Here is a 14530-nt window from a genome sequence, read left to right on the forward strand (position 1 = left end):
TTCCGAGCAATAGTATTTGTCCAAATGCAACAAAAGGAACTGGGATCAAGGAGCTCCAGAAAAAAAAAGGAGAGGTGACACAGCAGTAGAGGTCTCAGTTTCCTCCCAGCCAACAATACTGAACCCAAAAGTATTAGAAGCTGTAAATGAAATGACTGAAAGTGATGCCGGACCACAGTGAAGACACGTAATAATAAAAACCCCTAGCAACAAAGAACCGAGAGAGAAACGTCTTGATTAGAATGTGATTCAACTCTGATAATAGTGCATTTAGTCCACAAAGGCATTCTTGGTTTGTAGTCAGGGTCAGAACCCATTACTTTAATAAATAAATAATATTTTACTGAATTTTACCCATTAACACTGCAGAATCAGCACAGCTAAGAATGAGAGTAAGACAGAGTCCATTTCCTTCGTACCCGATTGGAACTTAGTAAACAATTCCATTACCCCTGTATAGCAGTGAGGTAGGTTGCCCAGGTATTGCTGAGGGGATAATTTGGCGTATAGAATCTTTTTTTCTCATGCATCATCATCACTAGAAACAAAATCTGGTTTCACTCTCATCTTGGAATCCGAATTTGTGCAGAGTTGGCAGTTAGAAAACAAAAAAGAATTTTTTTAGTTGTGTATGGAAGTCACTGAGAGACAATGAATCAAACTCCACAATGACTTTTACAGTTACTTTTCAGAGAAGATTTATAGGAACTATTACTTTAGATTTGATCAAATAAATAAAACTATCTGTCTGAACTATACTTACGGCTGAGTGAAGTCACGAGTAATGAAGTCTGAACTCTTGAAGAGGAGGAAGATATCACTGAGGGTTTTACATTTCAGAGAACTATTCATTGCTATCCAGTAGGCATCCTAAACAAGAAGGAATGATATCATTTGAAATGTACCTTTACGTGCCTTATCAATAGCTGATATACAACTACTGCACACCATTTTGAAGTACGAGTTGACAGGCAGGACTACAAAGATGGACAACTAATTTTGGCAGGAGTTTCTCTTCTCATCATGAACACATGGCTGAATTAAGCTATTGTTCTGTGCATGGACATCTACTGACATCAGTGCAAATTGATTTTATTTTCTCTACAAAGCACTAATAAGTGCCTATCAAATGAAGAGAAGAGCTGAATTTTTGAGAAGGACACGCAGACTGTACCTCTTCCCATATAAATTCCAGCTCATGAAACAGTACCTGGGTGATGCAGAGCCGTACGACATCACTCAGGAAAGGCTGTGCAACTCGACTGCACCAAATTGTACTGCAGCAGCACTCCACTGAGAACTCTGCTACTGCACCAGCCTCTATCAGTGCAGTTACTCTCCTCCCAAGTCCCAGATACATCAAAGAATTGATTACAACGAAGTCTGTTAAAACATTTAGGATTTAATCAGTGTTCTTACCCTGGGAGCACTCCAGTTGAGCTTAGGGAAGATGCTGCCTCCCAAGGACGTGATAGCTTCTTGAACTTTAAGTGCAAACTCAGGGAATTCTGGTGCCTAAATGGAGAACAGAAGGTAATTCACGTTCATTTAATCAGGAAAAAGATTAGCTTTAGAAATAGAATTAAGGATGTAAATTACAGTTGCAATAGATTCACATGCAAATCCAGTATTACCACTCAAAAACCATGAGACAGGCTCCAAAAATCATGAGATTTTAAATAATTTTTTGTTTTCTGGTGCTTGAACCTTGTCCGTTCATGTTTTCAAGCTTTTCTCTGCAATAATGAGGGCTGGAAACTTACTTGTTTTTTAAAATTAAAACTGAGGTTCCTGGGCTTTAGAAAAAAAACTGTATCACAAGACTGATGATAAAATCATAAGAACTGGCCACACTGCAAGTCAAACAAATAAGCAACTTTTAAAGAGACACCTGTAGGAGAAGTCCAGACTATAGATAAGGAAACAACATTTGACAAGATTAGAATTTTTTTCATGCTGATTTTAGGCATTTCAAACAAATGGTCTTTTTTTGGGGGGTGGGGGAGGGGTGTTGGATGTTAGACATTCCCCTAAAAATTTTGCACCCAAATATTGTAGCATTATGCCAAGGTATGAAAGTTAGAAAGTGGAACAATAAACAAAACTGACTGGTCTAATTTCAGTGTTGAAACTGATACAAGTGCAAAAGTAAACAAGCCAGTTAAATAACAAGAATATGCATCAGATCATAACACCTCACTAAACTAAAAGTTAATTTATTAGGAATGTGTGTGTGTGTGTGTGTGTAAATGGACACACACATTAAAAAGTGTGTGTCACACACACTTTAATATTTATCACTTAACATGACGACATCCCTGTGGAGAAGAGCAAATCTTTAAACATCTACGTACACAATCCCAGATCCCGATCTCCAAGCTGTTCTGCACCTGAAGTTAATAGGGCTTCATGCAATGTGGCTCCCCCGGATGGGAAAAGAGCTTGTAGGGCTGGGGCCTTGAAGACAGTCTTGAGTAATACATGTGTTGTTAACTTGCACCAAGAGAATAGACTGTGCTGGGAATCTTTGGCTTTGAAAAAGAATGTGATGCTTGTTTAAAAATAAATGATTTACTGTATAGTAGAACACCAAAAGTAGAAAAAAAATCCCACACGATGCTACAAGCACTACTAGTGTGGGTGGCTAGCACAGAGGAAGAAATAAATCTCTGCCCTTCAAAAGAATATCAAAGACTTGTGGACAGTTGCCAAAGATTTTTCATCCTGAAGAATAAATAAATGATGTCACAGTAAGCAGTGTTTAGAAAATGCTATTTCCATCAGTGTTTATATAAAATGCATCTCAAAAATAACACCTAGCTTAAAGATAAACTAAGATCTTTCTCCTCCCCTCGCACCCAGACTGCAAATTATAAAACCTTACATCCACAAGAATATTTTATAATTTCAGAGATCCTTTTTTAGCTTCTCCCAACACGATTTCCCACCAAATCACTTAAAAAAAATCATTCCACTTAAGTGGAATGATTTAAGTTGTGCTTGGTTCCATATGTTCTGAGTTTTTACTTACTGCACTTTTTAGTTTTCAAGAGCAATCGTACTTGAAGTTCCTCCCTCCCAACCCCGCCCCAAAAAAACTGAACAAGCACTTTTTTGCACCATCTAATTACTTTTCAAGGTCCTCTACGGTGACATTCACCGAGTGATAGCTGGCAACACTGATGCTCTGTCACTTTGTGTGCATGCAGTCCGATCAGCATGAAGGTGCTGGGAGTGAAGGGGCATGCTCAGTGTAGATGGCATCTTCTGAGCATTTAGCAGCCAAAATGTAACAAGTCTCAACTGACCATGTGCGAACTGTGATTTTCGGAGACTCAGAACGCAGCCAAATTCAGGCAGCAAAGGCCATATTCTGGAACTAGGGCAAAATTTGTCATATTTCATTTCCCTGCTCCAATGCATGGTAATGTTAAAAATTCGCAATAAAAATGATTGTACACATTTTGTTTACCATGAGCAAAACAAATTAGTCCATAAGCTTGTTGTAAAAAATTACTGAGCAGTTTTTGAAGTTCTCCACTCTCCCACCACAAAAAAAAAATCAACCTGGTAGACATCTGCCATGGAAAACTTCATCCCAAACAGTTAAAGTTTGCCAAAGTTCTAAGCAGCTGAAAATAGGGTACTACAGTGGAAAGTGTCAAGCACCCTTAATGATAGGTGTAGCTACCTGGACTACCTCCAATTATTATTTCTATTGTTAGCTCCTAAGGACCCCGGACAGGAAGTTGGGCTCCATTGTACTAGGCACCATGCCAAAACAATACAAAAGAAGTCCTTGCCCAGCATGCTCACAACCTAGGACAAAATTAGATCCAGAATCTTTAAAAGAAATTGAAGCTGGTTTCAGTCCATCAGTTCCTAAAGAATCAACTTTGCAAAGACCACCTCTTTTTGCAGAACAAGTATTATAGTAGAAAATCAGAATATGCTGATACGTCACAAAAACGTCATCCCACTCACTCATGCTGTGAACTAATCAGACACCAAAAGAAGTCTTTTAAACCCATTTTTCCTGTGTTTTCTCAATGCCAGAGCACTCATGCTGCTTTTATAACCATTAGTACAGCATCACTGCCTTGGTCATATAGTCATAGAATTTAAGGCCAGAAGAGACCACTGGATCATCTAGTCTGATCTGCTGTATATCAGAAGCCACCACCCGCACACTAAACCCAACAACTGAAATTAGACCAAATATTACAGCCCTTAGGGGACTAAACTATTATGTGCCACACCAGTGCCTGAGGCCCTTGAAATAGCAGGGAATTAAGTGGGATATATCCAGATGATTCTGGCAGGTGACCCGCATCCACATGCTGCTGTGAAAGGCAAAATCACCCCAAGTAGAATGGCAGGCCAGTGTTGCGGAAGCTTGTGTTAGCAGTGTGCCTGTGCTGTATAGTACCTGGTCTGTGGACAGAGGACTGAATTCTATCGGGCTGTCAATCTGGCCCCTTTTACCAGCATTCAATTTGATCTTTACTGTCATTAAGTAACTGTGAGATGACTGTCTAGAGCCTTTCCATTTTAATACATTCCCTGCCCGCCCCATCCCTGCACAAATGGATTTCTTTGTGAGGTTTATGCAGGTGGCTTTCCTATGTAGTTAACTTCTCTATCATGCATTTCTTAAGTGTTCATAGTGGCCATGACAGCCACGGCTGCAGGGCACAAAGTAAGGTTCAGAATGTAGATCTTATGAGCCAAGTAAAGAAGTTATTTTCACTGAAACTGAAAAAGATAGTTGGCTGTGTACGTGTGATGGATTTTCTTAGTAGTTTTTCTTTTAAAATACTTTGACATTTGAGAAGGCACTTCGTGTTCATACAGCAGTCCCACAGTCCCAGGCTACACCCTGGGGGGAATCCCATCACAGTTTGTCTTAGTGATTGGCTGAACAAGAAGTAGGACAGAGTGGACTTGTAGGCTCTGAAGTTTTACATTATTTTGTTTTTGAGTGCAGTTATGTAAAAAAACAAAAAAAATCTACATTTGTAAGTTGCACTTTCAGGACAAAGAGATTGCACTACAGTATTTCTATGAGGTGAATTGAAAAATATTATTTCTGTTATCAGAGGGGTAGCCGTGTTAGTCTGTATCCACGAAAACAATGAGGAGTCTGGTGGCACCTTGAAGACTAACAGATTTATTCGGGCATAAGCTTTTGTGGGTAAAAACCCCCACTTCTTCAGATGCATGGGTGAAAATTACAGATACAAGCATAAATATACTGGCACATGAAGAGAATAGCTACCAGCTATTTGGACTCTCTCCTCAGACCCTGTGCTACGGGCACTCCTTGCTATCTTCGAGACACCACCAACTTCCTGTGGAAACTACAATGCATAGATGATCTTCCTGAAAACACCAGCCTGGCCACCATGGATGTAGAAGCTCTTTACGCTCTTCACACCAATATTCCACACAAGGATGGACTACAAGCTGTCAGGAACAGTATCCCTGATGAGGCCACGGCACACCTGGTGGCTGAGTTCTGTGACTTTGTCGTCACCCACAACCATTTCAGATTTGGGGACGACTTATACCTTCAAGTCAGCAGCAGTGCTATGGATATCCGCATGGCCCCACAGTATGTCAACATTTTTAAGGCTGACTTAGAACTACTCTTCCTCAGCTCTCGTCCCCTAGTGCCCCTCCTCTACTTGCGCTACATTGATGACATCTTCATCATATGGACCCACGGGAATCATAGAATCATAGAATATCAGGGTTGGAAGGGACCCCAGAAGGTCATCTAGTCCAACCCCCTGCTCAAAGCAGGACCAATTCCCAGTTAAATCATCCCAGCCAGGGCTTTGTCAAGCCTGACCTTAAAAACCTCTAAGGAAGGAGATTCTACCACCTCCCTAGGTAACGCATTCCAGTGTTTCACCACCCTCTTAGTGAAAAAGTTTTTCCTAATATCCAATCTAAACCTCCCCCACTGCAACTTGAGACCATTACTCCTCGTTCTGTCATCTGCTACCATTGAGAACAGTCTAGAGCCATCCTCTTTGGAACCCCCTTTCAGGTAGTTGAAAGCAGCTATCAAATCCCCCCTCATTCTTCTCTTCTGCAGGCTAAACAATCCCAGCTCCCTCAGCCTCTCCTCATAACTCATGTGTTCCAGTCCCCTAATCATTTTTGTTGCCCTTCGCTGGACTCTCTCCAATTTATCCACATCCTTCTTGAAGTGTGGGGCCCAAAACTGGACACAGTACTCCAGATGAGGCCTCACCAATGTCGAATAGAGGGGAACGATCACGTCCCTCGATCTGCTCGCTATGCCCCTACTTATACATCCCAAAATGCCATTGGCCTTCTTGGCAACAAGGGCACACTGCTGACTCATATCCAGCTTCTCGTCCACTGTCACCCCTAGGTCCTTTTCTGCAGAACTGCTGCCTAGCCATTCGGTCCCTAGTCTGTAGCTGTGCATTGGGTTCTTCCGTCCTAAGTGCAGGACCCTGCACTTATCCTTATTGAACCTCATCAGATTCCTTTTGGCCCAATCTTCCAATTGGTCTAGGTCCTTCTGTATCCTATCCCTCCCCTCCAGCGTATCTACCACTCCTCCCAGTTTAGTATCATCCGCAAATTTGCTGAGAGTGCAATCCACACCATCCTCCAGATCATTTATGAAGATATTGAATAAAACCGGCCCCAGGACCGACCCCTGGGGCACTCCACTTGATACCGGCTGCCAACTAGACATGGAGCCATTGATCACTACCCGTTGAGCCCGACAATTTAGCCAGCTTTCTACCCACCTTATGGTGCATTCATCCAGCCCATACTTCCTTAACTTGCTGACAAGAATACTATGGGAGACCGTGTCAAAAGCTTTGCTAAAGTCAAGAAACAGGAAGGAGGCCCTTGAAGAATTCCACCTGGATTTCAACAATTTCCACCCCACCATCAACCTCAGCCTGGTCCAGTCCACACAAGAGATCCACTTCCTGGACACTACAGTGCAAATAAAAGATGGTCACATAAACACCACCCTATACCGGAAACCTACTGACCGCTATACTTACCTACATGCCTCCAGCTTCCATCCAGGACATCATCACACGATCCATTGTCTACAGCCAACCCCTAATATACAACTGCATTTGCTCCAATCCTTCAGACACAGACAAACACCTACAAGATCTTTATCAAGCATTTTTAAAACTACAATACCCACCTGCGGAAGTGACGAAACAGATTGACAGAGCGAGACCCAGAAGTCGCCTACTACAGGACAGGCCCAACAAGGAAAAATAACTGAACACCACTGGCCATCACGTATAGCACCCAGCTAAAACCTCTCCAGCACATCAACAATCTACAGCCTATCCTGGAAAACGATCCCTCACTCTCACAGACCTTGGGAGGAAGGCCAGTCCTCACTTACAGACAGCCCCCAACTTGAAGCAAATACTTACCAGCAACTACACATCACACCACAGAATCACTAACCCAGGAACCAATCCCTGTAACAAACCCCGTAGCCTACCCTGACCCCATATCTACTCTAGCGACACCATCAGAGGACCCAACCACATCAGCCACACCATCAGGGGCTCATTCACCTGCACATCTGCTAATGTGATATGTGCCAGCAATGCCCCTCTGCCATGTACATTGGCCAAACCAGACAGTCTCTACGTAAAAGAATAAATGGATACAAATCAGACATCAAGAATGGTAACATACAAAAGCCAGTAGGAGAACACTTCAATCTTCCTGGACACTCAACAACAGATTTAAAAGTAGCCATTCTTCAACAACAACAAAAACTTCAAAAACAGACTTCAAAGAGAAACTGCAGAGCTAGAATTCATTTGCAAATTTACCACCATTAATTTGGGCTTGACTAGGGTTTGGGAGTGGCTGGCTCACTACAAAAGCAATTTTCCCTCTCTTGGTTTTGACACCTCCTCATCAATTATCGGGAGTGGACCATTTCCACCCTGACTGAATTGGCCTTGTCCACACTGGTTCTCCACTTGTAAGGTAACTCCCCTTCTCTTCACATGCCAGTATATTTATGCTTGTATCCGTAATTTTCACTCCATGCATCTGAAGAAGTGGGGTTTTTTATCCACGAAAGCTTATGCCCAAATAATTCTGTTAGTCTTTATGGTGCCACCAGATTCCTCATTATTTCTTTTATCATTTTTACATTGCAAATATTTGTAATAAAAAATAATACACACTTTGAGTTCAATTACAACACAGAATATATATGAAAATATAGAAAAACATTCAAAATATGAGTTGGTATTCTATTGTTTAACAGTGTTAAACAAAACATGACACTTTACAAAGGTAAAATACAACAAATAACTCAAAAAATCCCTTATCTGAACAATTTACAATCTAAGGCACCAATCTGAAAAAGACATAGGTGTGTAAGTAGCTCCACTGACATCAGACACTACTCACAAGTGTAAAGTTAAGCACATGTGTAAGTCTCTACAGATTCAAAATGCAAGGCTGTAAACTCTAAGTGAACATATAAGCTATTGAAGGTAGAGATCAGGATAGGTGTTTGTACATTGCTTAGTACAATTACTCCTGGGGGAAATCCTGTGCCATTGCGTGCACACATATTTCATGTGCCATGCATATTTTTAATTCTTTTTTTTTTTTTTTAAAACAGAAAAAAAAAGTTTCTGCTGAAAAGTTGCTGAAGTTCTGCCTTTTGCCCATCAGAGGGCGCTATGGTGCTAGAATACAGCAGCTGCTCCTGGCAAACCCCAGCTGCAATAGGGAAGAGAAAGAGCCTGCCTTCTTCACAGTGCCTGTTGGGCCAGGTCAGGAGATATGGGGAGACAGACAGTGTGGGGCTGTTGGGGGGGTCAGACAGGGGCTCATAAGGGCTAATGGGGGAGGACAGACTGGGGCAGGGGCTGAATGGGAGTGGGAGGCGCAGGGTCACAGGGGGGAGGTAGGTGCAGGACCACATGGGAGGAGGGGGTACAGAGATACAGAGGGATGAAAGGGCCATAGGAGGAAATAATGGCAAGGGTGTAGGAGAGTGGGGTTGTGTAGAGCTCTGAAAGCAGAAAGCTACAGGGCCTTCATCTCTTCTGCTTAAGGTTTGATTATGTAATTGGGGAGCCATGTTGGAAGTGGCAAGAATGAAAGATGGCTATATTTAGTGCTGAACTTCAGTTCATTTCCTATAGCCTGGTGAGAGTCTGATCCTTAAACACTGGCCCATTTTTATTTTTGATTATCCACAAAGGAAGCAATAACAACTTGTTTTTCATATTACAATTTAAATAAGTTTCCGGTTACTGGTGTGTTTTGTACAAAAAGTGAGATTCCACCAGGTTCTATAATGAGAAACATCCACCCTGCCACAAATCTGGAATGGCCTGATACATGGTCAGTGTAACAATGGGTAAATTTAATCTTCTGAAAATGAGCTTAATTCTCAGGTTACAGAAAGAATAATGTGGACAAAATTCCATGTTTTTAGGTACATAAAGCATCCTTACCGTAAGTGTTGTGGTATTCTCATCATCCGACCACTAAATAAAAGAGGAATAGAACAATTTTAATGGTTTCTTGTATGTCCTAGCATATTTATTATTTATGTAGCGCCATAAATCTACACTGAACTGTACAATAGGTAAAACATGCCAAACAAATCCTCTCTCTGTCCTGGAGATCTTGTACCATAAAGATGGGAGCGGGTACAACACCCAACATATAGAGAGGTGCTGTTATTGTTGACTGAACACTTGACATAAATGAAGATAGCAAATAAGAGCTTGTCTACACAGTGAGTTAGCATGCAGTAAGCCAGAGTGTGAATTAACAGCGCACCAGTGTGCTGCACACTAACCTGATGTGTAGAACCTGCTAAAATGCAGTGAAAGTCCCAGAGCATGCTGGGCTTCTGAGCCGTGCTCCGGAACTTTCACTGCGCTGTAACAGAATACACACAGAGCGTTAGTGTACAGCAGGCTGTCATGCTGTAGAGTCATACCCTGGCTTGCCACACACTAACTCACTGTGTAGACAAAACCTAATAAAAATAATGGTCTAAATGAAAAAGGGAGAGGCAGAAATGTTCAGGTATCATGGGGCTATGAAAAACCATGCACAGCACGAAACCTTGGGTTCAGCATCAGTATCACCATCCTTAACTGTAGAAATAAGTCTTGAAGTCATCTTTGCAAATTGCAACCAGAATATGACAGAGAAGCAAGCCAACAAGATGTGCAGTGTAAAGCTTGGCACAGCTCTGTCCCTGCCTAAATCTTGTCCCAATTCCCACCACTTCTCAGTTCTAGACCAATGGTTAGCTAACTCCGCTTCAATTCTTTTTCTCTTTAAGAGCTTACATTGCTTTTCTCAGGGTGCCTCCTTTGCCTGGAATGTCCTCCCTGATCCTGTATGGTACACAGCCTCTCTTTGTTCCTTCAAATGCCCCCTGTAAAACCCACTTCTTTCCACAGCCTCTCCACTGTTTCTTTCGGAGCTTAACAAAACCAATTAATAAAGAAACTAATAAGAAATGTGCCTTGTGAGAAACAAATATCATAGCAACATTTTATCCAAACTTTCCTCCCTCCCTGAAGTCAGGATGCATCTAACCCAGGGATCGGCAACCTTTGGCACGCGGCCCTTCAGGGAAATCCGCTGGCGGGCCGGGACAGTTTGTTTACCTGCAGCATCTGCAGGTTAGGCCGATCACAGCTCCAACAGGTAAACAAACTGCAGGTAAACAAACTGCCCCGGCCCGCCAGCGGATTTCCCTGGCGGGCTGTGTGCCAAAGGTTGCTGATCCCTGATCTAACCTAAGATATAAGTTCCTCACAGCAGGGACCATGTTTTTATTATTCAGTAAAGTGGTATGCCTCCCTATGGATCTCTACAGATGTGATAAGTATTAATACATTTACTTTGTAAGAGACTTCACACAAGTTTTATTACATTTTGTACCAACCTGTATTTCCTCTGCCTGATCATCAACACTGGCTTCCTGAGAACATGTTGGGGGATCATCCCTGAAACAAAAGTTAGAGAGGGGAAAAAAAAACTCTTAGAAATCTTGAGTTTTGAGAGTTTGATTTTGACAGAACACTTTGGACTTCCACCATAACTGCCAGCTAAAGATCTCAAAGTGCTTTTATAAGTGGATGAATTAAGTCTCACAATACACTGTGATACAGTTACAGTGAGTCAGTGGCAAAGACAGATCTCCCAAGTCCAGTGCCCTAGTCACAAGATCATTCTGCTTTTTTGTCAGCATATCACTTTCACTTCTGAAACCATTCAAACTCATTGAATATTGTGTGACTCATTTTATTCAGATTTTTATACCACACCCATCAACACGGTAAGTGCCTCCCAGCAGTGCATTAAATGAGGTAACTAGAAAACCACAGGATTGGTGTGGCTCCTCTCCCTGGGGGAAAACTGGGAGCTCTTAACTTTGCTTGATGTTCTGTGTGTTTTTTGTAGGTAAGGTCAAAGAGGCAGGCCTTACATATGGAAGAGAAGTCGAGGTTTTTAATGGTTCTTAGATATTATTGGAATTCATTCCACAGTCTCAGACCACCATTTGAGAAAGTTCTGTCCCCTTACAAACAAGCTGGACTGTTGGTGCTTTGTTGTGCCTGGTGAGTGGAGTGGTTGACCACAATCTTCATCTTGGAGCTTTAGGTGATCTCTTAGGTTCCTTGGCCCATATCACTGAGCACCTCAAAGGGAAGACCGAGTCCATGACTATGATTCCATATTCTGCGGGAAGTCAGTGTAGCAAACAGGACAGGTTTCATGTTTGCCATGTTGCTAACGAGACAGCGTTACTGGAGAGCAAATACTGCAAGCAGCTAAAGCCTGGTCTATACTGAAAACCTAGGTCTACCTAGCTACATTGACTTAGGTGTGTGATTCCTCTCCCCCTCCCCTCCCACCCCCGCAAGATGTAGTTAAGCCGACTTAAACCCTGTTATAGACACCATTATGTCAACGGAAGAATTCTTCTGTCGACCTAGTCACCACCTTTCAAGGTGGTGGATTTACTATAGCAATAGAAAAAACCCTTCTACTGCCGTAGCAAGTATCTACATTGTAGCTGTGCCACTGTACACTTGCAGTGTAGACATAGAGTTTCTGCTAAAAGAAAAGGAGGACTTGTGGCACCTTAGAGACTAACCAATTTATTTGAGCATGAGCTTTCGTGACAATGACAAAGATACTATGGGGCAAACTACAATTCAGCTCTGCAGATCTAAGATTCAGATGCTGATTCATCCAGGTTTAAAAGCAAGACTAATCGTGATTGAGAGAAGATGATGTCTAGGACATGTGTGTTTGCTTTCTGGCTAAGAAAATTCACCTTCCAGAAAGTCTGAACTTTATACAGGACTGCATGTTTAAAGACACTTAAAAATCAAATTATGCAGCAGTATATGACAACCTCTCCACTGAACACAGTAGAAACTGCTCATGTCCAGCGACTGCATAATCAGACCTTGAGTCTTAGATTTTCAGAAACTTGGCCACAAATTGAATAATAGCTGCTAAGTTGATTTACATAGTGATGCAGGATCAGAGGCAGGATGCAGGCCCTTCCTAGCCATAAAAGTTTGATGATAACTCTAATTTCCCATACGCATCCTACAGAAAACATTTCAAATGGGGGGGGGGGGGTTCGGAGGGACAACCACCCCATCATAGTATGGTTTCATCTTTTTGAAATATTTTAATGAACACTCCCTCAGTCCGACTTTACTCCTGGGGAAATTCTGCGCACATTTTAAAATTCTGCAAAATTCTACATATTTTGTTTGTCAAAATAACACAACATCATCACACCAGTTACAATTATTTTGGCAATTTATTTCCTAATACCTGTCAGCAAGTATGTCTGTAACAATACAGACAACAAAAAAGATTGAGGAAATGTTTTTTGACAAAGATTCCTTACTAGGCATATTAATACAGAACTCTTGAGTAATAATTCATTTAAACTACAATCACAAGGGCCAGCTTCCTCATTTCCCAAGGGGTGATCAACCCCCACTCTGCCCCAGGCCATGCCCTCACTCCACTCCTTCCCACAAGGCCCCACCCCACCTCTTCCCACCCCCTCCCCTGAATATACCCTGTCCTCGCTCCACCCCTTCCCCTCAGCGCCTCCCGCACACCACTGAACAGCTAATCCGCAGAGGGCAGGAGGCACTGGCAGGGAGGGGAAGGAGCCGATCGACATGGACGCTGGCAGGCAGGAGGCACGGGGGGGGGGGGGGGGAGGAGGAGCTGATCAGTGGGGCCCCTATGGGAGTTGAGCACCCACAATTTTTTTCTGTGGATGCTTCAGCCCCAGAGCACCAACGGAGTCGGCACCTATGACTACAATACAGAAGCTTATTTCCCACACCCCTCAAAAGCAGTGGCAAAGGCTTGTGGGAATTAGGAGTAACGGAAAAACTGAGGGAGAGGGAAGCAATTGCTGGGAAGGAGCCTGGGAGTGAACCTGTGGGGTTGTTGGGTATGGGTGAGAGAAGTATGGAACAGTGGGTTTTTTGAGGGGAGGAGGATTGTTAGGGAGCTCCTCCATGCAGAATCTGGCTGACCCCCTAGCCTCTCCCATTCATTCAGGCACATCTGCCCCTATCCCCATGTATCCCATACCCCCACTCGGCCACCCTCTGCCCCGTCCTCATGTGGCCCTGCACTCCCCTGCTCTCCGTTCCCATGTGGCCCTACACCCCATTCAGCCCTTGCCACAGTTTGTCCCCCACCACTAGCCCTTCTGAACCCCAGTCTATGTGATTCCCCAGCAGCCCTCTCCCACCCCCCATAAACCATGCCTCCTAACCTGGCCCTGCAGGCAGGGCGCTGTGAGCAATGCAGCCAGCTGCTGTTTGCTACTGCCGGTGAGCTGGCTGCTCTCTGTTCTGGTGCCACAGCAGACCCTGGTGGGCATAACAGCAGTGCCTCTCTGACGGAATGTATTCTCTCTACACTTGCAAAAAGATGCTACTGTTGTCAAAGGTTGGTTTAGCACTTCAAACTCTAGTTCCAGGTGCTTAGCCAGTAACTTCCACTGCTTCAGTGATCTGACTTTCTTTAAAACTTGACAGCAAACAAGTACTATTCAATTTAAAGGATTTTAACAGATTACATAATAAATTTAGGCCTGAATATAGGTTGTCATTTTCAAATTTAATTTTAAAAGGGCTGATTTTAAAAAAATAAACCTGTATTTAACTAAAATAAAGAATCTAATTTAAATTAAAAATGGGGGTGGGTTTGTTTCCTAAATAATTGATTTTCATTCACCCTATATTATCAAATATATGCAGATGAATTAAGTATAGGGAGACAGAATTTAATATTTGAAAAATACTTGATTTTACCTTCCTGAAACTACCAGAGTTCCATCATCCAGCAAATAATCCTTCACATTCTCTGGAAGTGGAAGTATAGCACTGAACAAACAAAAGGCAGAAAATTTATTAGAATAATTTAAAAAATCCCAGTAACATTC

The 14530-nt window shown here is 42.6% G+C and overlaps 1 protein-coding gene across 3 annotated transcripts in view; it reads right to left on the bottom strand.

The window, feature by feature from the left end:
* Nucleotides 1-14530, bottom strand: part of CDC123 (cell division cycle 123) — a 79698-nt gene that overhangs the window by 64162 nt on the left and 1006 nt on the right. For all 3 annotated transcript variants that reach the window (XM_073328759.2, XM_078851185.1, XM_073328760.2), the window contains exons 2-6: nt 14400-14471; nt 10976-11036; nt 9519-9551; nt 1420-1515; nt 764-870 (exon numbers count right to left, since the gene is read on the bottom strand). In XM_073328759.2, coding sequence (XP_073184860.1) covers nt 764-870; nt 1420-1515; nt 9519-9551; nt 10976-11036; nt 14400-14471 — 369 coding nt within the window. The remainder of the gene's footprint in view (nt 1-763; nt 871-1419; nt 1516-9518; nt 9552-10975; nt 11037-14399; nt 14472-14530) is intronic.

Source organism: Lepidochelys kempii, chromosome 1 (assembly GCF_965140285.1).
Source record: "Lepidochelys kempii isolate rLepKem1 chromosome 1, rLepKem1.hap1, whole genome shotgun sequence".
Taxonomy (NCBI): domain Eukaryota; kingdom Metazoa; phylum Chordata; order Testudines; family Cheloniidae; genus Lepidochelys; species Lepidochelys kempii.